The 19,604-nt window shown below is 60.9% G+C and overlaps 1 protein-coding gene across 33 annotated transcripts in view; it reads right to left on the bottom strand.

Moving 5' to 3' along the window:
• Nucleotides 1–19,604, bottom strand: part of LOC132381858 (von Willebrand factor A domain-containing protein 5A-like) — a 59,368-nt gene that overhangs the window by 12,162 nt on the left and 27,602 nt on the right. For 18 of the 33 annotated variants that reach the window (XM_059951509.1, XM_059951513.1, XM_059951516.1 and 15 more), the window contains exons 9-18: nucleotides 18,233–18,377; nucleotides 15,961–16,040; nucleotides 15,058–15,172; nucleotides 14,163–14,321; nucleotides 13,444–13,547; nucleotides 4,329–4,540; nucleotides 3,158–3,217; nucleotides 1,658–1,690; nucleotides 1,092–1,115; nucleotides 484–543 (exon numbers count right to left, since the gene is read on the bottom strand). In XM_059951509.1, coding sequence (XP_059807492.1) covers nucleotides 484–543; nucleotides 1,092–1,115; nucleotides 1,658–1,690; nucleotides 3,158–3,217; nucleotides 4,329–4,540; nucleotides 13,444–13,547; nucleotides 14,163–14,321; nucleotides 15,058–15,172; nucleotides 15,961–16,040; nucleotides 18,233–18,377 — 992 coding nt within the window. The remainder of the gene's footprint in view (nucleotides 1–483; nucleotides 544–1,091; nucleotides 1,116–1,657; nucleotides 1,691–3,157; nucleotides 3,218–4,328; nucleotides 4,541–13,443; nucleotides 13,548–14,162; nucleotides 14,322–15,057; nucleotides 15,173–15,960; nucleotides 16,041–18,232; nucleotides 18,378–19,604) is intronic. The other 15 variants (XM_059951523.1, XM_059951531.1, XM_059951530.1 and 12 more) reach the window with 5 other exon arrangements.

Below are 19,604 nucleotides of genomic sequence, written 5' to 3'. Positions count from 1 at the left end.
GGAGAGAGGAGAACAGAGGTGGGGGGTGAGGAGAGGGGAGAACAGAGGTGGGGGGTGAGGAGAGGGGTAAGAGGTGGGGTGGATGGGGAGAGGTGTTGAGGCTGAGAGAGTTATGAGGGGGAGGTGGAAGTCAGGATGGGGAGATTGAGGGTAGAGGGGTGGGTGGGGGATGGATGGGAATGGAGGGGGATGGTGAGCAGAGGAGGGAGAGAGGGAAGGGGAGGGGGCAGGGGAGAGGAGAGAGGGAGGGGAGATGGGGAGGAGAGTGGTTGAGGGAGGAGAGGAAGGGTGAAGGGAGAAGGGGAGAGAGGGTGAGAGGGAGAAGGGGAACCGGGAAAATGGGGATTAGGTGGGGGAAGGGTGGTTTCGGGGTGAAAGTGGGAGAGAAGGGGTTTGGAAGGTAGAGAGGGGCCGGCAGGTGGAGAGGGAGGGTGACCGAGAGTGAGGGAGTGACAGGGAGGGTGAGGAAGTGGTAGCACTCACCAAAACCGCTGACAGGTATTCCCATTTGTGCAGGGGGTGGTGGAGGAGGTGGGCAGCTCTCTGGGGGGGCAGAGAGGGGGGAAATGAAATACATCGTCACAGGGTCAATGGTATGGACAGAGGGTCGGGGAAAGAGAGAGCACAGGGGCAGAGAGCGGCAGGAAGGGTGAGGAGAGTGGGGGAGGGGGCGGGGAGGGTGTTGGGAGGATACTGAGTACGAAGGGAAGGGGTGAGAATGGGGCAGACATGGGAGGGAGACGGAGAGGGAAGGAGACGGAGCAAGGGAGAGGGAGAGGGAGACGGATAGGGAGACGGAGAGGGTGAGGGTGAGGGTGGGAGAGGGAAACGGAGAGGGAGATGGAGATGGAGACGGAGACGGAGAAGGTGAGGGTGAGGGTGGGAGAGGGAGAGGGAGACGGAGTGGGAGATGGAGACGGAGAGGTTGAGTGTTGGAGAGGGAGATGGAGAGGGAGACGTTGAGGGTGAGGGTGGGAGAGGGAGACGGAGATGGAGAGGGAGACGGAGACGGAGAGGGTGGGGGAGGGAGACGGAGAGGTTGAGTGTGGGAGAGGCAGTGAATGGGAGGTGAAGGAAGTGGGATCACTTACCGGGAAGGAGTCCATGATGAGCCCCTTTGAATTTCATCATTTGAGGAGCCGGGCAATTCACCGAGGGACAGAGAGAGAAAATGAATCAGATCTTCCCATCGTCAACGGCAGAAGCAGAGCGTCGGTGGGGGTGGGGGGAGCGGAGAGAGGAGAACAGAGGTGGGGGGTGAGGAGAGGGGTGAGAGGTGGGGTGGAGGAGAGAGGTGTTGAGGCTATGAGGGGAAGGTGGAAGGCAGAATGGGGAGATTGAGGGTACAGGGGTGGGTGGGGGATGGATGGAAATGGAGGGGGATGGTGAGCAGAGGGGGAAGGGGAGGGGGCAGGGGGAGATAGGAAAGAGGGAGGGGAGATGGGGAGGAGAGGGAGGCTGAAGGGAGAAGGGGAGAGAGGTGAGAGGGAGAAGGGGAAGAGGGAAAATGGGGATTAGGTGGAAGGGTGGTTTCGGGGGGAATGTGGGTTTGGAAGACAGAGAGGGGCTGGGAGGTGGAGAGAGAGGGTGACTGAGAGTGAGGGAGTGACAGAGGGGGAGGGAGTGACAGGGAGGGCGAGGAAGTGGTAGAACTCACCAATACCGCCGACAGGAGGAGGCAGGAAACCTCCTGGGGGACAGAGAGAGGGGAAATGAAATACATCGTCACAGGGTTAATTGTATGGACAGAGGGTCGGGGGAAGAGAGAGCACAGGGGCAGAGAGCGGCAGGAAGTGTGAGGAGAGAGGGGGTGGGGAGGGTGTTGGGATGATACTGAGGATGAAGGGAAGGGATGAGAATGGGGCAGACAGGGGAGAGAGACGGGGTGAGTGAGAGGGAGGGAGACAGGAGGAGGGAGGCGGAGATGGGACAAGGGAGAGGGAGGCGCAGACTGGACGAGGGAGAAGGAGGCGGAGACTGGACGAGGGAGAGGGAAGCAGAGAGTGGACGAGGGAGAGGGAGGTGGAGACTGGACGAGGGAGAGGGAAGCAGAGACTGGACGAGGGAGAGGGAGGCGGAGACTGGACAAGGGAGAGGGAGGCAGAGACTGGGAGACGGAGACTGGACGAGGGAGAGGGAGGCAGAGACTGGACGAGGGAGAGGGAAGCAGAGTCTGGACGAGGGAGAGGGAGGCAGAGACTGGACGAGGGAGAGGGAGATGGAGGCTGGACGAGGGAGAAGGAGGCGGAGACTGGACGAGGGAGAGGGAGGTGGAAAGTGGGTGATGGAGAGTGGACGAGGGAGAGGGAGGCAGAGACTGGGAGATGGAGACTGGACGAGGGAGAGAGGCGGAGACTGGATGAGGGAGAGGGAGGTAGAAACTGGGTGATGGAGAGTGGACGAGGGAGAGGGAGGCAGAGACTGGGAGACGGAGACTGGACGAGGGAAAGGGAGGCGGAGACTGGACGAGGGAGAGGGAGGTGGAAACTGGGTGATGAAGAGTGGACGAGGGAGAGGGAGGCAGAGACTGGGAGACGGAGAATGGACGAGGGAGAGAGGCGGAGACTGGACGAGGGAGAGGGAGGTGGAGGCTGGACGAGGGAGAAGGAGGCGGAGACTGGATGAGGGAGAGGGAAGCAGAGACTGGACGAGGGAGAGGGAGGCGGAGACTGGACAAGGGAGAGGGAGGCAGAGACTGGACGAGGGAGAGGGAGATGGAGGCTGGACGAGGGTGAAGGAGGCGGAGACTGGACGAGGGAGAGGGAGGTGGAAAGTGGGTGATGGAGAGTGGACGAGGGAGAGAGGCGGAGACTGGACGAGGGAGAGGGAGGTAGAAACTGGGTGATGGAGAGTGGACGAGGGAGAGGGAGGCAGAGACTGGGAGACGGAGACTGGACGAGGGAAAGGGAGGCGGAGACCGGACGAGGGAGAGGGAGGTGGAAACTGGGTGATGGAGAGTGGACGAGGGAGAGGGAGACTGGACGAGGGAGAGGGAGGCGGAGACTGGACGAGGGAGAAGGAGGCGGAGACTGGAGGAGGGAGAGGGAGGAGGAGACTGGACGAGGGAGAGGGAGGCGGAGACTAGGAGAGGGAGCCAGGGTGAGGGAGTGGGTGGGAGAGGCAGTGAATGGGAGGTGAAGGAAGTGGGATCACTTACCGCAGAGTCGTTGAAGTGGAGCCCCTAGGCATCTCATCATTTGATGAGCCGGGAAATTCGCTGAGGGGCAGAGAGAGAAAATTAATCAGATCTTCCCAGCGTCAACGGCAGATGGTGGGAGATGAGGGAGACAGGGGGAGGGAACGGAAAGGGAGGTGGGGAATGGAGGGGGGAGGATGGAGGGGGAGGGGAAAGGGGAGGGGGAGGTTAACGGAGAGTGGAGGGGTACGGGAACGGACAGGGGGAGGGAACGGAGGGGGGAGGATGGAGGGGGAGGGGAAAGGGGAGGGGGAGGTTAACGGAGAGTGGAGGGGTACGGGAACGGAGAAGGGGAGGGGAACGGAGGGGGAGAGTGGTGTTGAGGCTGAGAGAGTGGAGTTGGAGGAAGTGTGACCATTCCCTGAAACTGGCAAACAATACCCATTTGTGCAGGTGGCAGAGGAAGAGGTGGGCAACTCATTGAGGGAACGAGAGAGGGGAAAATGAAATCACAAACGAGAGTACGTCCGCAGATGCTGGAAATCCGAGCAACACACACAAACTCAGCAGGCCAGGCAGCGTCTGCGTAAAATATCAGAGTCGACGTTTCGGGCCGAAACCCTTCGGCAGGACGGGAGAGAGTAAACTGAGGGGTAGATTTGCAAGGTGGGGGCAGGGGAGAGGGATACGCCAGGCGATGGGTGAAACCTGGAGGGGGAGGGAGAAAGCAAAGAGCGAGGAAGTTGACTGTTGAAAGAGACAGAAGGCCATGGAAGAAAGGAAAACAGGTGGTGCGGGGGGGGGGCGGGAGAGGAGAGAGGAGCATCAGAGGGAGGCCCGGCCTGCTGAGGTCCTCCAGTATTTTGGGTGTGTTGAGGAGAAAATGAAATACATCTCCCCAGGGTCAGGGGTTAGAGAGAGGAGGGGATAGGAGGGAGGGAGGGCAAGATGGTGGGCAGTGGACGGGAAAGGATTCAGAGATGGAGATGGAGAGAGAGGAGGGAGGTACAGACTGGGCTGGGGTTCACACCTCACTGTCCCTCCCTTTAAATGAGGAGAGTTCACCCAGCCAATTCACTCCACCTCCAGCTGAGCGCGGGTCCCCTAGTCCCCAGCGAGGTCGAGTTTACGGCCACTCAGCACCCATCACCCCCTCACTCACCCACCACCCCCGGCAATTAGCAGTACCCACCTGCAAAGAGGGGGACGTCCCTGCGGATAAGGGGTCCCTGCACGGCCTGGCCAAGCTCCTTGTTGATGGCGATGAAGGCCGTCCGCGAACAGACCACGTTGGCCTGGGTGCTGATCTCAACCAGACGCCTCTTCACCTGCTCTGTGTCGCGGTCCGACCCGAGATCCAGAGATCCCAGCAGAGCCTTGGCTGCCAGACGGTGGACAGAGGAGCTGGAGCGAGAGAGGGAGGGGGAAAGGGTTGGGAATGGAGAGAGGGGAATGGGGAGGAGCGAGAGAGGGAGGGGGAAAGGGTTGGAAATGGAGAGGGGGGAACGGGGAGGAGCGAGAGAGGGAGGGGGAAAGGGTTGGGAATGGAGAGAGGGGAATGGGGAGGAGCGAGAGAGGGAGGGGGAAAGGGTTGGAAATGGAGAGGGGGGAACGGGGAGGAGCGAGAGAGGGAGGGGGAAAGGGTTGGGAATGGAGAGAGGGGAATGGGGAGGAGCGAGAGAGGGAGGGGGAAAGGGTTGGAAATGGAGAGGGGGGAACGGGGAGGAGCGAGAGAGGGGAACGGGGAGGAGCGAGAGAGGGGAACGGGGAGGAGCGAGAGAGGGAGGGGGAAAGGGTTGGAAATGGAGAGGGGGGAACGGGGAGGAGGGAGAGAGGGGAACGGGGAGGAGGGAGAGAGGGGAACGGGGAGGAGCGAGAGAGGGGAACGGGGAAGAGCAAGAGAGGGGGGAAAGGGTTGGAAATGAAGAGAGGAGAATGGGGAGGAGGGTGAGAGGGAGGGGGAAAGTGTTGGAAATGGAGAGGAGAATGGGGAGGAGGGAGAGAGGGGAACGGGGAGGAGGGAGAGAGGGGAACGGGGAGGAGGGAGAGAGGGGAACGGGGAGGAGGGATAGAGGGAGGGGAAAGGGTTGGAAATGGAGAGAGGAGAATGGGGAGGAGGGAGAGAGGGAGGGGGAAAGGGTTGGAAATGGAGAGAGGAGAATGGGGAGGAGGGAGAGAGGGGAACGGGGAGGAGGGAGAGAGGGAGGGGGAAAGGGTTGGACATAGAGAGAGGGGAACGGGGAGGAGGGAGAGAGGGAGGGGGAAAGGGTTGGAAATGGAGAGAGGGGAACGGGGAGGAGGGAGAGAGGGGATCGGGGAGGAGGGAGAGAGGGGAATGGGGAGGAGGGAGAGAGGGGAACGGGGAGGAGGGAGAGAGGGGAACGGGGAGGAGCGAGAGAGGGAGGGGAAAAGGGTTGGAAATGGAGAGAGGGGAACGGGGAGGAGGGAAAGAGGGGAACGGGGAGGAGGGAAAGAGGGGAACGGGGAGGAGGGAAAGAGGGGAACGGGGACGAGGGAAAGAGGGGAACGGGGACGAGGGAAAGAGGGGAACGGGGACGAGGGAGAGAGGGGAACGGGGACGAGGGAGAGAGGGGAACGGGGAGGGAGAGAGGGGAACGGGGAGGAGGGAGAGAGGGGAACGGGGAGGAGCGAGAGAGGGGAACGGGGACGAGGGAGAGAGGGGAACGGGGAGGAGCGAGAGAGGGGAACGGGGAGCGAGAGAGGGGAACGGGGAGGAGGGAGAGAGGGGAACGGGGAGGAGGGAGAGAGGGGAACGGGGAGGAGCGAGAGAGGGGAACGGGGAGGAGCGAGAGAGGGGAACGGGGAGGAGCGAGAGAGGGGAACGGGGGGAGTGGGAGATGGAGTTGTGTTTCGATGTGCTGTGGGGATTATACTGACACACGGCCCAGTGTGGAAACAGTGTCTTTGAACGGAAAAGCCTACACAAAGTAGTGGAATCGGCTGAGGTTTGGGGCAGAGCGTACGCCCCGGTGGCCAAGCTGGCTGGAGACGGGGCGCGAGTCCGTGATCGGCTCCCTTTCTCGCCGATTGAAGCGTTTGCGGGATTGAAATCAACGGGGACGAGAGCGGAAGGCGGGCGGGTGGACAAAGTTCAAAGTGAATGTTGCTATCAAAGTACAGAAATGTCACCCTGAGATTCATCTGTTTGTGGGGCAAATCTGAAGGGCAGTAACTGTAACAGTGTCAATGGAAGATCAATCGGAGTGCAGAGAACAGACTGTGTGCATGAAAATGTCAACAAATAGCAATAAATAAGACCGTCCTTAACGTGGCGTCATTGGTCATGGGAACATCTCAGTGATGGGGAAGTGGGTGCAGTTATCCCCTTTTGTTCAGGAGCATGATGGTTGAGGGGTTGTAACTGTTGTTAAACCTGGTGGGGCGAGTCCTGAGGATCTTGAACCTACTACCTGATGGCAGCAGTGAGAGGAGAGCACGGTCCAGTTGGTGGGGTCCCCGAAGCCGGTTTGCTGCTTCCCTACGACAGTGTTTCCTGTAGATGGGCTCATGGTTGGGAGGTTTCCCTGTGATGTACTGGGCCGATTCCACTACTTTTGGAAAGATTTTCCATTCCAAGGCATTGGTGTTTCCATACCGGGACATGCTGCAGCCAGTTAATACGGTCACGTCCCGGTCCGTTGACTCCTCATTTCAGTTAATTTCCTTTTCCCCGTGTCCTACTGGGCTCCTTGATTAGGGCAGCTGATTCACAACGAACCGGCAGCATAAAAGTTCCGGTTTACATCTACTCGGAGCTGTCCGACCTCTGAGTAGTTCGGCAATGCACGTTCCGGGTCGCCGGGAATACTGGACTCCAGGTTGCTTCAGGGCCTGGGGTTGCCTTCTGAATCCTCTCATTTACATGTCCAGCCGAATTTAGCCAGCCATTTGCCTCTACTCTGAATCGAGATAGGAATTGTCTGTCATTGTTTAGTTTTGTCGTCTCATGTGCCAGTCCGAGTCCCGGGCTCCGTGTCCCGGTCCGGGTCCGACTCCCGGGCTCCGTGTCCCAGACCCAGTCCGAGTCCCGGGCTCCGTGTCCCAGTCCGAGTCCGAGTCCCGGGCTCCGTGTCCCAGACCCAGTCCGAGTCCCGGGCTCCGTGTCCCAGTCCGAGTCCGAGTCCCGGGCTCCGTGTCCGAGTCCGAGTCCCGGGCTCCGTGTCCCAGTCCGAGTCCGAGTCCCGGGCTCCGTGTCCCAGTCCGAGTCCGAGTCCCGGGCTCCGTGTCCCAGTCCGAGTCCGAGTCCCGGGCTCCGTGTCCCAGTCCGAGTCCGAGTCCCGGGCTCCGTGTCCCAGTCCGAGTCCGAGTCCCGGGCTCCGTGTCCCAGTCCGAGTCCGAGTCCCGGGCTCCGTGTCCCAGTCCGGGTCCGAGTCCCGGGCTCCGTGTCCCACTCCGAGTCCGAGTCCCGGGCTGCTTTTCCCGTCCGAGTCCCGGGCTCCGTGTCCCAGTCCGAGTCCGGGCACCGTGTCCCAGTCCGAGTCCCGGGCTCCGTGTCCCAGTCCGAGTCCGAGTCCCGGGCTCCGTGTCCCAGTCCGAGTCCGAGTCCCGGGCTCCGTGTCCCAGTCCGAGTCCGAGTCCCGGGCTCCGTGTCCCAGTCCGAGTCCGAGTCCCGGGCTCCGTGTCCCAGTCCGAGTCCGGGCTCCGTGTCCCAGTCCGAGTCCGTGTCCCAGTCCGGGTCCGAGTCCGGGCTCCGTGTCCCAGTCCGAGTCCGAGTCCGGGCTCCGTGTCCCAGTCCGAGTCCGAGTCCGGGCTCCGTGTCCCAGTACGAGTCCGAGTCCCGGGCTCCGTGTCCCAGTCCGAGTCCGAGTCCCGGGCTCCGTGTCCCAGTCCGAGTCCGGGCTCCGTGTCCCAGTCCGAGTCCGAGTCCTGGGCTCCGTGTCCGAGTCCGAGTCCCGGGCTCCTTGTCCCAGTCCGAGTCCGGGCTCCGTGTCCCGGTCCGAGTCCGAGTCCCGGGCTCCGTGTCCCGGTCCGAGTCCGAGTCCCGGGCTCCGTGTCCCAGTCCGAGTCCGAGTCCCGGGCTCCGTGTCCCAGTCCGAGTCCGAGTCCCGGGCTCCGTGTCCCAGTCCGAGTCCGAGTCCCGGGCTCCGTGTCCCAGTCCGGGTCCGAGTCCGGGCTCCGTGTCCCAGTCCGAGTCCGAGTCCGGGCTCCGTGTCCCAGTCCGAGTCCGAGTCCGGGCTCCGTGTCCCAGTCCGAGTCCGAGTCCCGGGCTCCGTGTCCCAGTCCGAGTCCCGGGCTCCGTGTCCCAGTCCGGGTCCGAGTCCGGGCTCCGTGTCCCAGTCCGAGTCCGAGTCCGGGCTCCGTGTCCCAGTCCGAGTCCGAGTCCGGGCTCCGTGTCCCAGTCCGAGTCCGAGTCCCGGGCTCCGTGTCCCAGTCCGAGTCCGGGCTCCGTGTCCCAGTCCGAGTCCGAGTCCCGGGCTCCGTGTCCCAGTCCGAGTACGAGTCCTGGGCTCCGTGTCCGAGTCCGAGTCCCGGGCTCCGTGTCCCAGTCCGAGTCCGAGTCCCGGGCTCCGTGTCCCAGTCCGAGTCCGAGTCCGGGCTCCGTGTCCCAGTCCGAGTCCGAGTCCCGGGCTCCGTGTCCCAGTCCGAGTCCGAGTCCCGGGCTCCGTGTCCCAGTCCGGGTCCGAGTCCCGGGCTCCGTGTTCCACTCCGAGTCCGAGTCCCGGGCTGCTTTTCCCGTCCGAGTCCCGGGCTCCGTGTCCCAGTCCGAGTCCGGGCTCCGTGTCCCAGTCCGAGTCCGAGTCCCGGGCTCCGTGTCCCAGTCCGAGTCCGAGTCCCGGGCTCCGTGTCCCAGTCCGGGTCCGAGTCCGGGCTCCGTGTCCCAGTCCGAGTCCGAGTCCGGGCTCCGTGTCCCAGTCCGAGTCCGAGTCCGGGCTCCGTGTCCCAGTCCGAGTCCGAGTCCCGGGCTCCGTGTCCCAGTCCGAGTCCGGGCTCCGTGTCCCAGTCCGAGTCCGGGCTCCGTGTCCCAGTCCGAGTACGAGTCCTGGGCTCCGTGTCCGAGTCCGAGTCCCGGGCTCCGTGTCCCAGTCCGAGTCCGAGTCCCGGGCTCCGTGTCCCAGTCCGAGTCCGAGTCCGGGCTCCGTGTCCCAGTCCGAGTCCGAGTCCCGGGCTCCGTGTCCCAGTCCGAGTCCGAGTCCCGGGCTCCGTGTCCCAGTCCGGGTCCGAGTCCCGGGCTCCGTGTCCCACTCCGAGTCCGAGTCCCGGGCTGCTTTTCCCGTCCGAGTCCCGGGCTCCGTGTCCCAGTCCGAGTCCGGGCACCATGTCCCAGTCCGAGTCCCGGGCTCCGTGTCCCAGTCCGAGTCCGAGTCCCGGGCTCCGTGTCCCAGTCCGAGTCCGAGTCCCGGGCTCCGTGTCCCAGTCCGAGTCCGAGTCCCGGGCTCCGTGTCCCAGTCCGAGTCCGAGTCCCGGGCTCCGTGTCCCAGTCCGAGTCCGGGCTCCGTGTCCCAGTCCGAGTCCGAGTCCCGGGCTCCGTGTCCCAGTCCGGGTCCGAGTCCGGGCTCCGTGTCCCAGTCCGAGTCCGAGTCCGGGCTCCGTGTCCCAGTCCGAGTCCGAGTCCGGGCTCCGTGTCCCAGTACGAGTCCGAGTCCCGGGCTCCGTGTCCCAGTCCGAGTCCGAGTCCCGGGCTCCGTGTCCCAGTCCGAGTCCGGGCTCCGTGTCCCAGTCCGAGTCCGAGTCCTGGGCTCCGTGTCCGAGTCCGAGTCCCGGGCTCCTTGTCCCAGTCCGAGTCCCGGGCTCCGTGTCCCAGTCCGGGTCCGAGTCCGGGCTCCGTGTCCCAGTCCGAGTCCGAGTCCGGGCTCCGTGTCCCAGTCCGAGTCCGAGTCCGGGCTCCGTGTCCCAGTCCGAGTCCGAGTCCCGGGCTCCGTGTCCCAGTCCGAGTCCGAGTCCCGGGCTCCGTGTCCCAGTCCGAGTCCGGGCTCCGTGTCCCAGTCCGAGTCCGGGCTCCGTGTCCCAGTCCGAGTCCGAGTCCTGGGCTCCGTGTCCGAGTCCGAGTCCCGGGCTCCGTGTCCCAGTCCGAGTCCGAGTCCCGGGCTCCGTGTCCCAGTCCGAGTCCGGGCTCCGTGTCCCAGTCCGAGTCCGGGCTCCGTGTCCCAGTCCGAGTCCGAGTCCTGGGCTCCGTGTCCGAGTCCGAGTCCCGGGCTCCGTGTCCCAGTCCGAGTCCGAGTCCCGGGCTCCGTGTCCCAGTCCGAGTCCGAGTCCGGGCTCCGTGTCCCAGTCCGAATCCGAGTCCCGGGCTCCGTGTCCCAGTCCGAGTCCGAGTCCCGGGCTGCTTTTCCCGTCCGAGTCCCGGGCTCCGTGTCCCAGTCCGAGTCCGGGCACCGTGTCCCAGTCCGAGTCCCGGGCTCCGTGTCCCAGTCCGAGTCCGAGTCCCGGGCTGCTTTTCCCGTCCGAGTCCCGGGCTCCGTGTCCCGGTCCGGGTCCGAGTCCCGGGCTCCGTGTCCCAGTCCGAGTCCGAGTCCCGGGCTCCGTGTCCCAGTCCGAGTCCGAGTCCCGGGCTCCGTGTCCCAGTCCGAGTCCGGGCTCCGTGTCCCAGTCCGAGTCCGAGTCCCGGGCTCCGTGTCCCAGTCCGAGTCCGAGTCCCGGGCTCCGTGTCCCAGTCCGAGTCCGAGTCCCGGGCTCCGTGTCCCAGTCCGAGTCCGAGTCCGGGCTCCGTGTCCCAGTCCGAGTCCGAGTCCGGGCTCCGTGTCCCAGTCCGAGTCCGAGTCCCGGGCTCCGTGTCCCAGTCCGAGTCCGGGCTCCGTGTCCCAGTCCGAGTCCGAGTCCCGGGCTCCGTGTCCCAGTCCGAGTCCGAGTCCCGGGCTCCGTGTCCCAGTCCGAGTCCGAGTCCCGGGCTCCGTGTCCCAGTCCGAGTCCGAGTCCGGGCTCCGTGTCCCAGTCCGAGTCCGAGTCCGGGCTCCGTGTCCCAGTCCGAGTCCGAGTCCCGGGCTCCGTGTCCCAGTCCGAGTCCGAGTCCCGGGCTCCGTGTCCCAGTCCGAGTCCGAGTCCCGGGCTCCGTGTCCCAGTCCGAGTCCGAGTCCCGGGCTCCGTGTCCCAGTCCGAGTCCCGGGCTCCGTGTCCCAGTCCGAGTCCGAGTCCGGGCTCCGTGTACCAGTCCGAGTCCGAGTCCCGGGCTCCGTGTCCCAGTCCGAGTCCGAGTCCCGGGCTCCGTGTCCCAGTCCGACTCCCGGGCTCCTTGTCCCAGTCCGAGTCCGGGCTCCGTGTCCCAGTCCGAGTCCCGGGCTGCTTTTCCCGTCCGAGTCCGAGTCCCGGGCTCAGTGTCCCAGTCCGAGTCCGAGTCCCGGGCTCCGTGTCCCAGTCCGAGTCCGAGTCCCGGGCTCCGTGTCCCGGTCCGGGTCCGACTCCCGGGCTCCGTGTCCCAGACCCAGTCCGAGTCCCGGGCTCCGTGTCCCAGTCCGAGTCCGAGTCCCGGGCTCCGTGTCCCAGACCCAGTCCGAGTCCCGGGCTCCGTGTCCCAGTCCGAGTCCGAGTCCCGGGCTCCGTGTCCGAGTCCGAGTCCCGGGCTCCGTGTCCCAGTCCGAGTCCGAGTCCCGGGCTCCGTGTCCCAGTCCGAGTCCGAGTCCCGGGCTCCGTGTCCCAGTCCGAGTCCGAGTCCCGGGCTCCGTGTCCCAGTCCGAGTCCGAGTCCCGGGCTCCGTGTCCCAGTCCGAGTCCGAGTCCCGGGCTCCGTGTCCCAGTCCGAGTCCGAGTCCCGGGCTCCGTGTCCCAGTCCGAGTCCGAGTCCCGGGCTCCGTGTCCCAGTCCGAGTCCCGGGCTCCGTGTCCCAGTCCGAGTCCGAGTCCGGGCTCCGTGTACCAGTCCGAGTCCGAGTCCCGGGCTCCGTGTCCCAGTCCGAGTCCGAGTCCCGGGCTCCGTGTCCCAGTCCGACTCCCGGGCTCCTTGTCCCAGTCCGAGTCCGGGCTCCGTGTCCCAGTCCGAGTCCCGGGCTGCTTTTCCCGTCCGAGTCCGAGTCCCGGGCTCAGTGTCCCAGTCCGAGTCCGAGTCCCGGGCTCCGTGTCCCAGTCCGAGTCCGAGTCCCGGGCTCCGTGTCCCAGTCTGAGTCCGAGTCCCGGGCTCCGTGTCCCAGTCCGAGTCCCGGGCTCCGTGTCCCAGTCCGTGTCCCAGTCCGAGTCCCGGGCTCCGTGTCCCAGTCCGAGTCCCGGGCTCCGTGTCCCAGTCCGAGTCCCGGGCTCCGTGTCCCAGTCCGAGTCCCGGGCTCCGTGTCCCAGTCCGAGTCCCGGGCTCCGTGTCCCAGTCCGTGTCCCAGTCCGAGTCCCGGGCTCCGTGTCCCAGTCCGAGTCCCGGGCTCCGTGTCCCAGTCCGAGTCCCGGGCTCCGTGTCCCAGTCCGAGTCCGAGTCCCGGGCTCCGTGTCCCAGTCCGAGTCCGAGTCCCGGGCTCCGTGTCCCAGTCCGAGTCCGAGTCCCGGGCTCCGTGTCCCAGTCCGAGTCCGAGTCCCGGGCTCCGTGTCCCAGTCCGAGTCCCGGGCTCCGTGTCCCAGTCCGAGTCCGAGTCCGGGCTCCGTGTCCCAGTCCGAGTCCGAGTCCCGGGCTCCGTGTTCCAGTCCGAGTCCGAGTCCCGGGCTCCGTGTCCCAGTCCGACTCCCGGGCTCCTTGTCCCAGTCCGAGTCCGGGCTCCGTGTCCCAGTCCGAGTCCCGGGCTGCTTTTCCCGTCCGAGTCCGAGTCCGAGTCCCGGGCTCAGTGTCCCAGTCCGAGTCCGAGTCCCGGGCTCCGTGTCCCAGTCCGAGTCCGAGTCCCGGGCTCCGTGTCCCAGTCTGAGTCCGAGTCCCGGGCTCCGTGTCCCAGTCCGAGTCCCGGGCTCCGTGTCCCAGTCCGTGTCCCAGTCCGAGTCCCGGGCTCCGTGTCCCAGTCCGAGTCCGGGCTCCGTGTCCCAGTCCGAGTCCGGGCTCCGTGTCCCAGTCCGCTACAGTGCACCATTTTCGTGTTAATGACGTCTGGTTACTCCTATTTTATTGCTATTTTGTGCGATTTTGATGGGGGCGGACTGCTTCTGCGGCCTGCAGTCACTGTACAACACCGAGCTACACTGAACTGTCCGAGACTGTTTCAATGACTCTGTGGTTTCATGTTTTATATTCTGTGTTTCTCGCTCATTTTTCTGGTTGTTTGCGGGATTTGTCCTTTTTTATGTGTTGGGTGTTTCATGTTTTCTGTGCAAGAACCCTGGGGGGGGGGTAGTAATAATCCTGAATTGCGACAAATGACGGGGATAGTGTGGGGGGAGTGCAGACTATTCCTGAAGCCTTTATATTGTGACAGAGGGTGGGGGCAGAGTTGAGGGATTTGGGGACAGTTACCTCCTGCACTCGATGGGTCTCAGGCTGAACCTGGTCTCAGCTTGTACCGGCTGCTCCCCCAGTGAATATTTCAGTGTCACCCCACACTCCAGGTCGGGATCCATCTAGGAGACAGAAACAGTCAGGGAACATCGGGGACAGTGGCCACCAGGTGAGGTTCATTGCCTGTCTGAACCTCCAACCCCACCCCCACCTCCGTAACAGGATTCCCTGATGGAGAGAGACCCTCTTCAAATGGAATCCCCAGCAGAGAGACCCCCTCCCCTTTTAACATGGGTCTCTGACAAAGAGAGACTCCCCCATAACAGGAGACCCCAATGGAGAAAGAACCACTTTAACAGGACTCCCTGTTTAACAGGGATACCCGGTGGGGGGAGACTCCCCATTAACTGGGGTCCCAACAGAGAGACAGTCCCAATTATCCGGGGTTCCAACAGGGAGACACACCCTTTAACAGTGGTGTCTGATGGAGAGGAACTCCCCTTTCATAGGGGTCCCAGATCCCCTCTTTAACAGGCGTCCTGGTCAACTATCTCCTCTTTAACAGAAGTCCTACATAGAAAAAGACTCCCACTCTAACATGGATCTGTGATGAGGAGAGTTCCCCTTTAACAGGAATCCCTGAAAGAGAGACTCCTGGGATAACACAGAGGGGAGGTGACCCTACTTTTACCTTAATGCACACCAGCAGTCCCCATCTCCCCACGCCTGACCCTCACCTGCCCCTTCAGCTGGGCGTAGACGATGGTTTTCTGCTGGTTGAAGAGCGTGCTGGGGAGGGGTGACAGCAGAGCGGCCTCTACCCCTGGGGGCAGGTCCCAGCTGAGGCTCACCCCTGTCCCGCTGGGTTGCAGGGCGTACTTCAGGGTCCGGAGAACCTGTGGGGGACAGGAAGAGATCAACACTTCTGCAGGCTCCGTCCCATCTCGTGATTCCTACACTCAGAGACCCCCGTTCAGTGCCTGGTTAGGGTTAGGGGCCAGCTGACGAGGACGTCTCCATGTCCCGCCTGCTCTCAGCGTGTCCCACCCAGCCTCTCTTCACTGTGGTTTCAGACTGTGATCAGACTGAGGTTTCTTGGCTTCACTTTGCAAGGGCCGACCCACTACCCCATCCATCCCTCTCCCATTTTGGGCTCCCCCAATCTGTTGCACTGTCCCTCTCCTCTGCTCTCTTCCCCAGGCCTCGGAGAGTTCCAGGGTCTCCTCGTCCCCCACTTCACATGGAGATTCAGCACAGAAACACCCTGAATTCACCCCTTCACCTGTGGGGGGCAGGAACGGGGAGTTAACCCATCAGCCTGCACATCTCTGAGTCCTGGGAGGGTCCGTCTCACCCCCTGTCCAAGGCACAACCCCGCTCCCTCACAGACACACTCTCTCACACACACACCCACAGTGGCGGAGGTTGGGATCGAACCTGCGATTCCGAGATCAGGCACTGAGAGACACTGATCCTCACCGCTGTGCCTGCTGGTCTTCCCTGTACATTTCTGGGGGGGTGACCCCCTCGCTCCCCCACACGCAAGGTCCTACCCCCAATAAGAGTATCCCGACAACCACCCCCCCCCCCACCAGCAACTCGGGGTTTCCCACCTTGTCCCTGCCTCAGTACCTTGGGCTCCATCCTGTCTTTCCCGGTGATGAATTCGTAACTCCCGCTGGCCGCCTTGGCGATGCCTTTGATCAGCGCTGTGGAGGCCCCCTCACCAATCCCGAAGGAAAAGCACCTGGAGAACGGGATGGTGAACCGCCATGGTTTACTTCCAGTAATAGAGGGGTTTCTCTGCTGCATTGCATGCTGGGAATGGATGCTACCATTGCTCCTGCCCAACGTTGCTGTCCACACAGTGGGGCTGAAGTAATCTCTAGTGTTATTTCGCTCCAAATGGGAATGGGATTGAGGGGCAGGGGAATGAAAGGAGAGAAGGACAGGATGGAAGAGAAAAGGGAGAAGGAACTGCAAAAGATTGGTGGTGGAACATAAATTAGACAATATTATGGGCGGGATAATTGGGGAAAGATGGGAGGAGGCAGTTGGAGAGAGCAGTAGAAAAAGTTCAGGTGGAAGAGACGGATCTGGAGGAGAAAGGGGTGGGAGAAGAGAGGTGGAGGACTGACAAAGAATGGCGGACAAGGAGACGAATGGGGAATGGGAGAGCTGAATGTGTGTCGAGGTGGTGGGGACGAGGGAGAGTGGGAGGCTGACGTGGGGTGGAAGAGTGTGAGGTGGTGACGGGGGAGGGAGAGGATGAGGTCGGGTCGAGGGTGCGAGGGTGAGGTGGGGACAGGGTGGGAGAGAGAGGTGGGGATGAGGGAGAGGGTGAGGGTATGGTTGGGATGAGTTGGGGGGTAGCAGGGGACAAGCTGGAGCAGTAGGCAGGGAGAAGTTTGAGGGGCAGGCGGGTTTTTTGGAGGGGCAGGCAGGGACAAGTTGGAGGGGAGGTTTGGAGGAGGTGGAGAGGGAGTCTGGGTTGTGTCAGGGACAGCAACCCCTCCTTACCCCTACACCTCTCACCTGTGGCTGGGGCTGTTCTTCTGAACCTCAGCCAGCACCTGCTTGGTGTTGGATACCTCACCGTCCGTGAACACAAAGAGCTAGGAGAGAGGCAGAGAGTCAGAGTTATCCTGGAAAGACCCAGGCCATTCTGCCCATTGTATCCATACTGACCACAGAGCACCTATCCATATTGTTTGCATCTTCCAGTAACTACCCTGCCACCTTCTGTACCTAGACAACACAAGTGCTCATCTGCACACTTTGTAAATGCCATCAGTAACTGCACTCTCTCCTTTGTCCCAGGGCCTTGCTCCTCTCCGAAGAATGTCCTCTCAGATTCCCTCTAAATCTCTTCCACATCCCCCGCCCAACATCAACAGCCTCCAGTTTTACCTACTTCTGATGTGGGGGAAAGTTTCCTGTCTATACACATCATTATTTTCTGAACCTCAGTCATGTTCCCTTCTACCATCCTCCACCCTGGGGAGACAGACCAACCTTTCTCCTCATCACCGAGACACTCTGTCCCTGGGACGGTCCTGGTGAATCTCCTCTGCAGTCCCCCCAGTGCCAGCACACTATTCCCATAGTGTTATCCTCACTCAGTGACTCCCTCTCTCTTTCTCCCGCCTCTTATTATTTCTCCCACACATCCCGTCACATTCCTTCCCTTCTGTCCCTCTCTTACTCTTAATCCCCTCTCCTTCCCATTCACATGTTTTCCTACCCAAGTCTCTGATTACCCCCCTTTGTTTAATTTCTCTCATCTGTCCCCTCTCACTCCCTTCTTCTCACACTCTCTCTTTCTCATCCCTCAGATTCTCTATGTTCTGTCCCGTTTGTTTAATTACGATACTCTTTCTCATCCCCCCATTCTCTCGCTCTCGTTCTCCACTCACATCCTCTCTTCACTGTTCCTCTCTCTCATCCCCGCTCTTGTTCTCTCCCTCCCTCTCAGCCATCTCCTTCCTTCCCTCACTCAACTCCTCTCCCATCTCCTTCCTTCCTTCACTCTCTCAACTCCTCTCCCATCTCCTTCCTTCCCTCACTCCCTCAACTCTCCCATCTCCTTCCTTCCCTCACTCGCTCAACTCCTCTCCCATCTCCTTCCTTCCCTCACTCAACTCCTCTCCCATCTCCTTCCTTCCCTCACTTGCTCAACTCCTCTCCCACCTCCTTCCTTCCCTCTCTCACTCAATTCCTCTCCCATCTCCTTCCTTCCCTCACTCCCTCATCTCCTCTCAGCCATCTCCTTCCTTCCCTCACTCAACTCCTCTCCCATCTCCTTCCTTCCGTCACTCAACTCCTCTCCCATCTCCTTCCTTCCCTCACTCAACTCCTCTCCCATCTCCTTCCTTCCCTCACTCAACTCCTCTCCCATCTCCTTCCTTCCCTCACTCAACTCCTCTCCCATCTCCTTCCTTCCCTCTCTCACTCAATTCCTCTCCCATCTCCTTCCTTCCCTCACTCAACTCCTCTCCCATCTCCTTCCTTCCGTCACTCAACTCCTCTCCCATCTCCTTCCTTCCCTCACTCAACTCCTCTCCCATCTCCTTCCTTCCCTCACTCAACTCCTCTCCCATCTCCTTCCTTCCCTCACTCAACTCCTCTCCCATCTCCTTCCTTCCCTCACTTGCTCAACTCCTCTCCCAACTCCTTCCTTCCCTCTCTCACTCAATTCCTCTCCCATCTCCTTCCTTCCCTCACTCAACTCCTCTCCCATCTCCTTCCTTCCCTCAGTCAACTCCTCTCCCATCTCCTTCCTTCCCTCACTCAACTCCTCTCCCATCTCCTTCCTTCCCTCACTCAACTCCTCTCCCATCTCCTTCCTTCCCTCACTTGCTCAACTCCTCTCCCAACTCCTTCCTTCCCTCTCTCACTCAATTCCTCTCCCATCTCCTTCCTTCCCTCACTCAACTCCTCTCCCATCTCCTTCCTTCCCTCAGTCAACTCCTCTCCCATCTCCTTCCTTCCCTCACTCAACTCCTCTCCCATCTCCTTCCTTCCCTCACTCAACTCCTCTCCCATCTCCTTCCTTCCCTCACTTGCTCAACTCCTCTCCCATCTCCTTCCTTCCTCACTCCCTCAACTCCTCTCCCAACTCCTTCCTTCCCTCACTCCCTGAACTCCTCTCCCAACTGCCACTACTCACACTCCCTCATGTCTCACACTCAGTCCTTCACTGCCCCCACCTCAGTCCCTCCCTCCCCTCCCTCTCTCCTCCTCTTCCACTCTTTCAGTCTCTCCGTGTCTCGGGTGAACCACAGGGAGGGGTGACTATGCACTTTACCTGTCGCGGGTGTCCTGGCACGCAGGGTGTTGTGTAGATGGCCGATAGGGGCTGCAGGATCTCTGTCCCACCCATATCCGCATCGATCTCCTTCAGCTGAGACAGTGCTTCTTGCATGGAGGTCTGATTGTACTCAACACTCTTCCTGTGCAGGTTGAGGGGGAGGTAATCCGACAACAACATGACAACTCCGTCCAAGGCAGACATCGGAAGGGAGCAGAGGGGATGGGGTTAGCGCGGAGAAGTGGGGCTGGCAGAACAGGTCGGGGAGCATCTCCCAGCAGTTCAAATCATCTAGCTATTGCTTCAATATACCATCTAGTACAAAGGTTCCCAAGTTTATTTATGCCATGGACCCCAGGTGGGGAAAGCCCTGATCTAGTGCAGGTTTAAGACTGAAGGAAAGCTCTCTTATTCTTTACATTGCTATCCTGGGCACTGGAATTTACCATGCACTCAAATTCTTACTAAGCAGTGGAGTACCTAACAGACTCTGTAATCTGATGTGTACAAAATATTTCGACTGAAATCCAATGAGAAAAGAAAACTGTTCTTTGCAATCCTGTGATCTTCTGATTGTAATCCAATAATATTTTAACACAAGCCAGAGGTATTTCGATCCAACTGATAAAAGTACGGATGAATTAAGTATTACACAATATTGAATATAGTCAATGGCCAAAGCCACGAAAGCTGCTACAGGAAAAGAGGGAGCTGAATCTCCGGTTATTACATGTACACAGATGACTGAGGGTTTGAGATTTCACTGAATAGGACATTACAACTTGATGAGTTACAATCAAAGTTGAGTCAAGGGCATAGGTACAAAATTAAGGGAGGGAAGTTTTGGGGAGACATCAGCGGTAAGTTTTTTTTGCACAGAGGGTTGTGAGTGCCGGGAATGACTTGCCAGGGATGATGATAGAGGCCAAAACATTAGGGGTATTTAAGAGCATCTTGGACAGGCACAGGGATGAAAGAAAAGTGGAAGGTTATGGGGTAGTGTGGGTTTAGTACTTTTTTTAAGCATTATATGGGTCAGCACAACATGGAGGGCTGAAGGGCCTGTACTGTGCCGTAGTGTTCTATGGTTCTATGGTTAATGAAATGTGACCCTTGCCTGATACTAAGATATGGAATAAGATCTGAAGACTGTCTTTGGGAAAGGATAAGACTGGCTGGACATCAGCAGTATGACCACAGTTCTGAAAGCTGCATTAGAAATTCAAATCTGTGACAAAGTGGGCACATGGTCTGATAGAAAGCATAATTTATGACTTGGCAGAATGAGTCAAGTCATAAAAGTTCATCAAACAGGTGCAAGAGGTAAGGAAAACTGTGACCGATTACAAAACCAATGTGACAGAGACGG

The sequence above is a fragment of the Hypanus sabinus genome, chromosome 26, assembly GCF_030144855.1.
Source record: "Hypanus sabinus isolate sHypSab1 chromosome 26, sHypSab1.hap1, whole genome shotgun sequence".
In the NCBI taxonomy this organism is placed as follows: Eukaryota; Metazoa; Chordata; class Chondrichthyes; order Myliobatiformes; family Dasyatidae; genus Hypanus; species Hypanus sabinus.
This window is presented reverse-complemented; position numbering and strand designations above follow the sequence as displayed.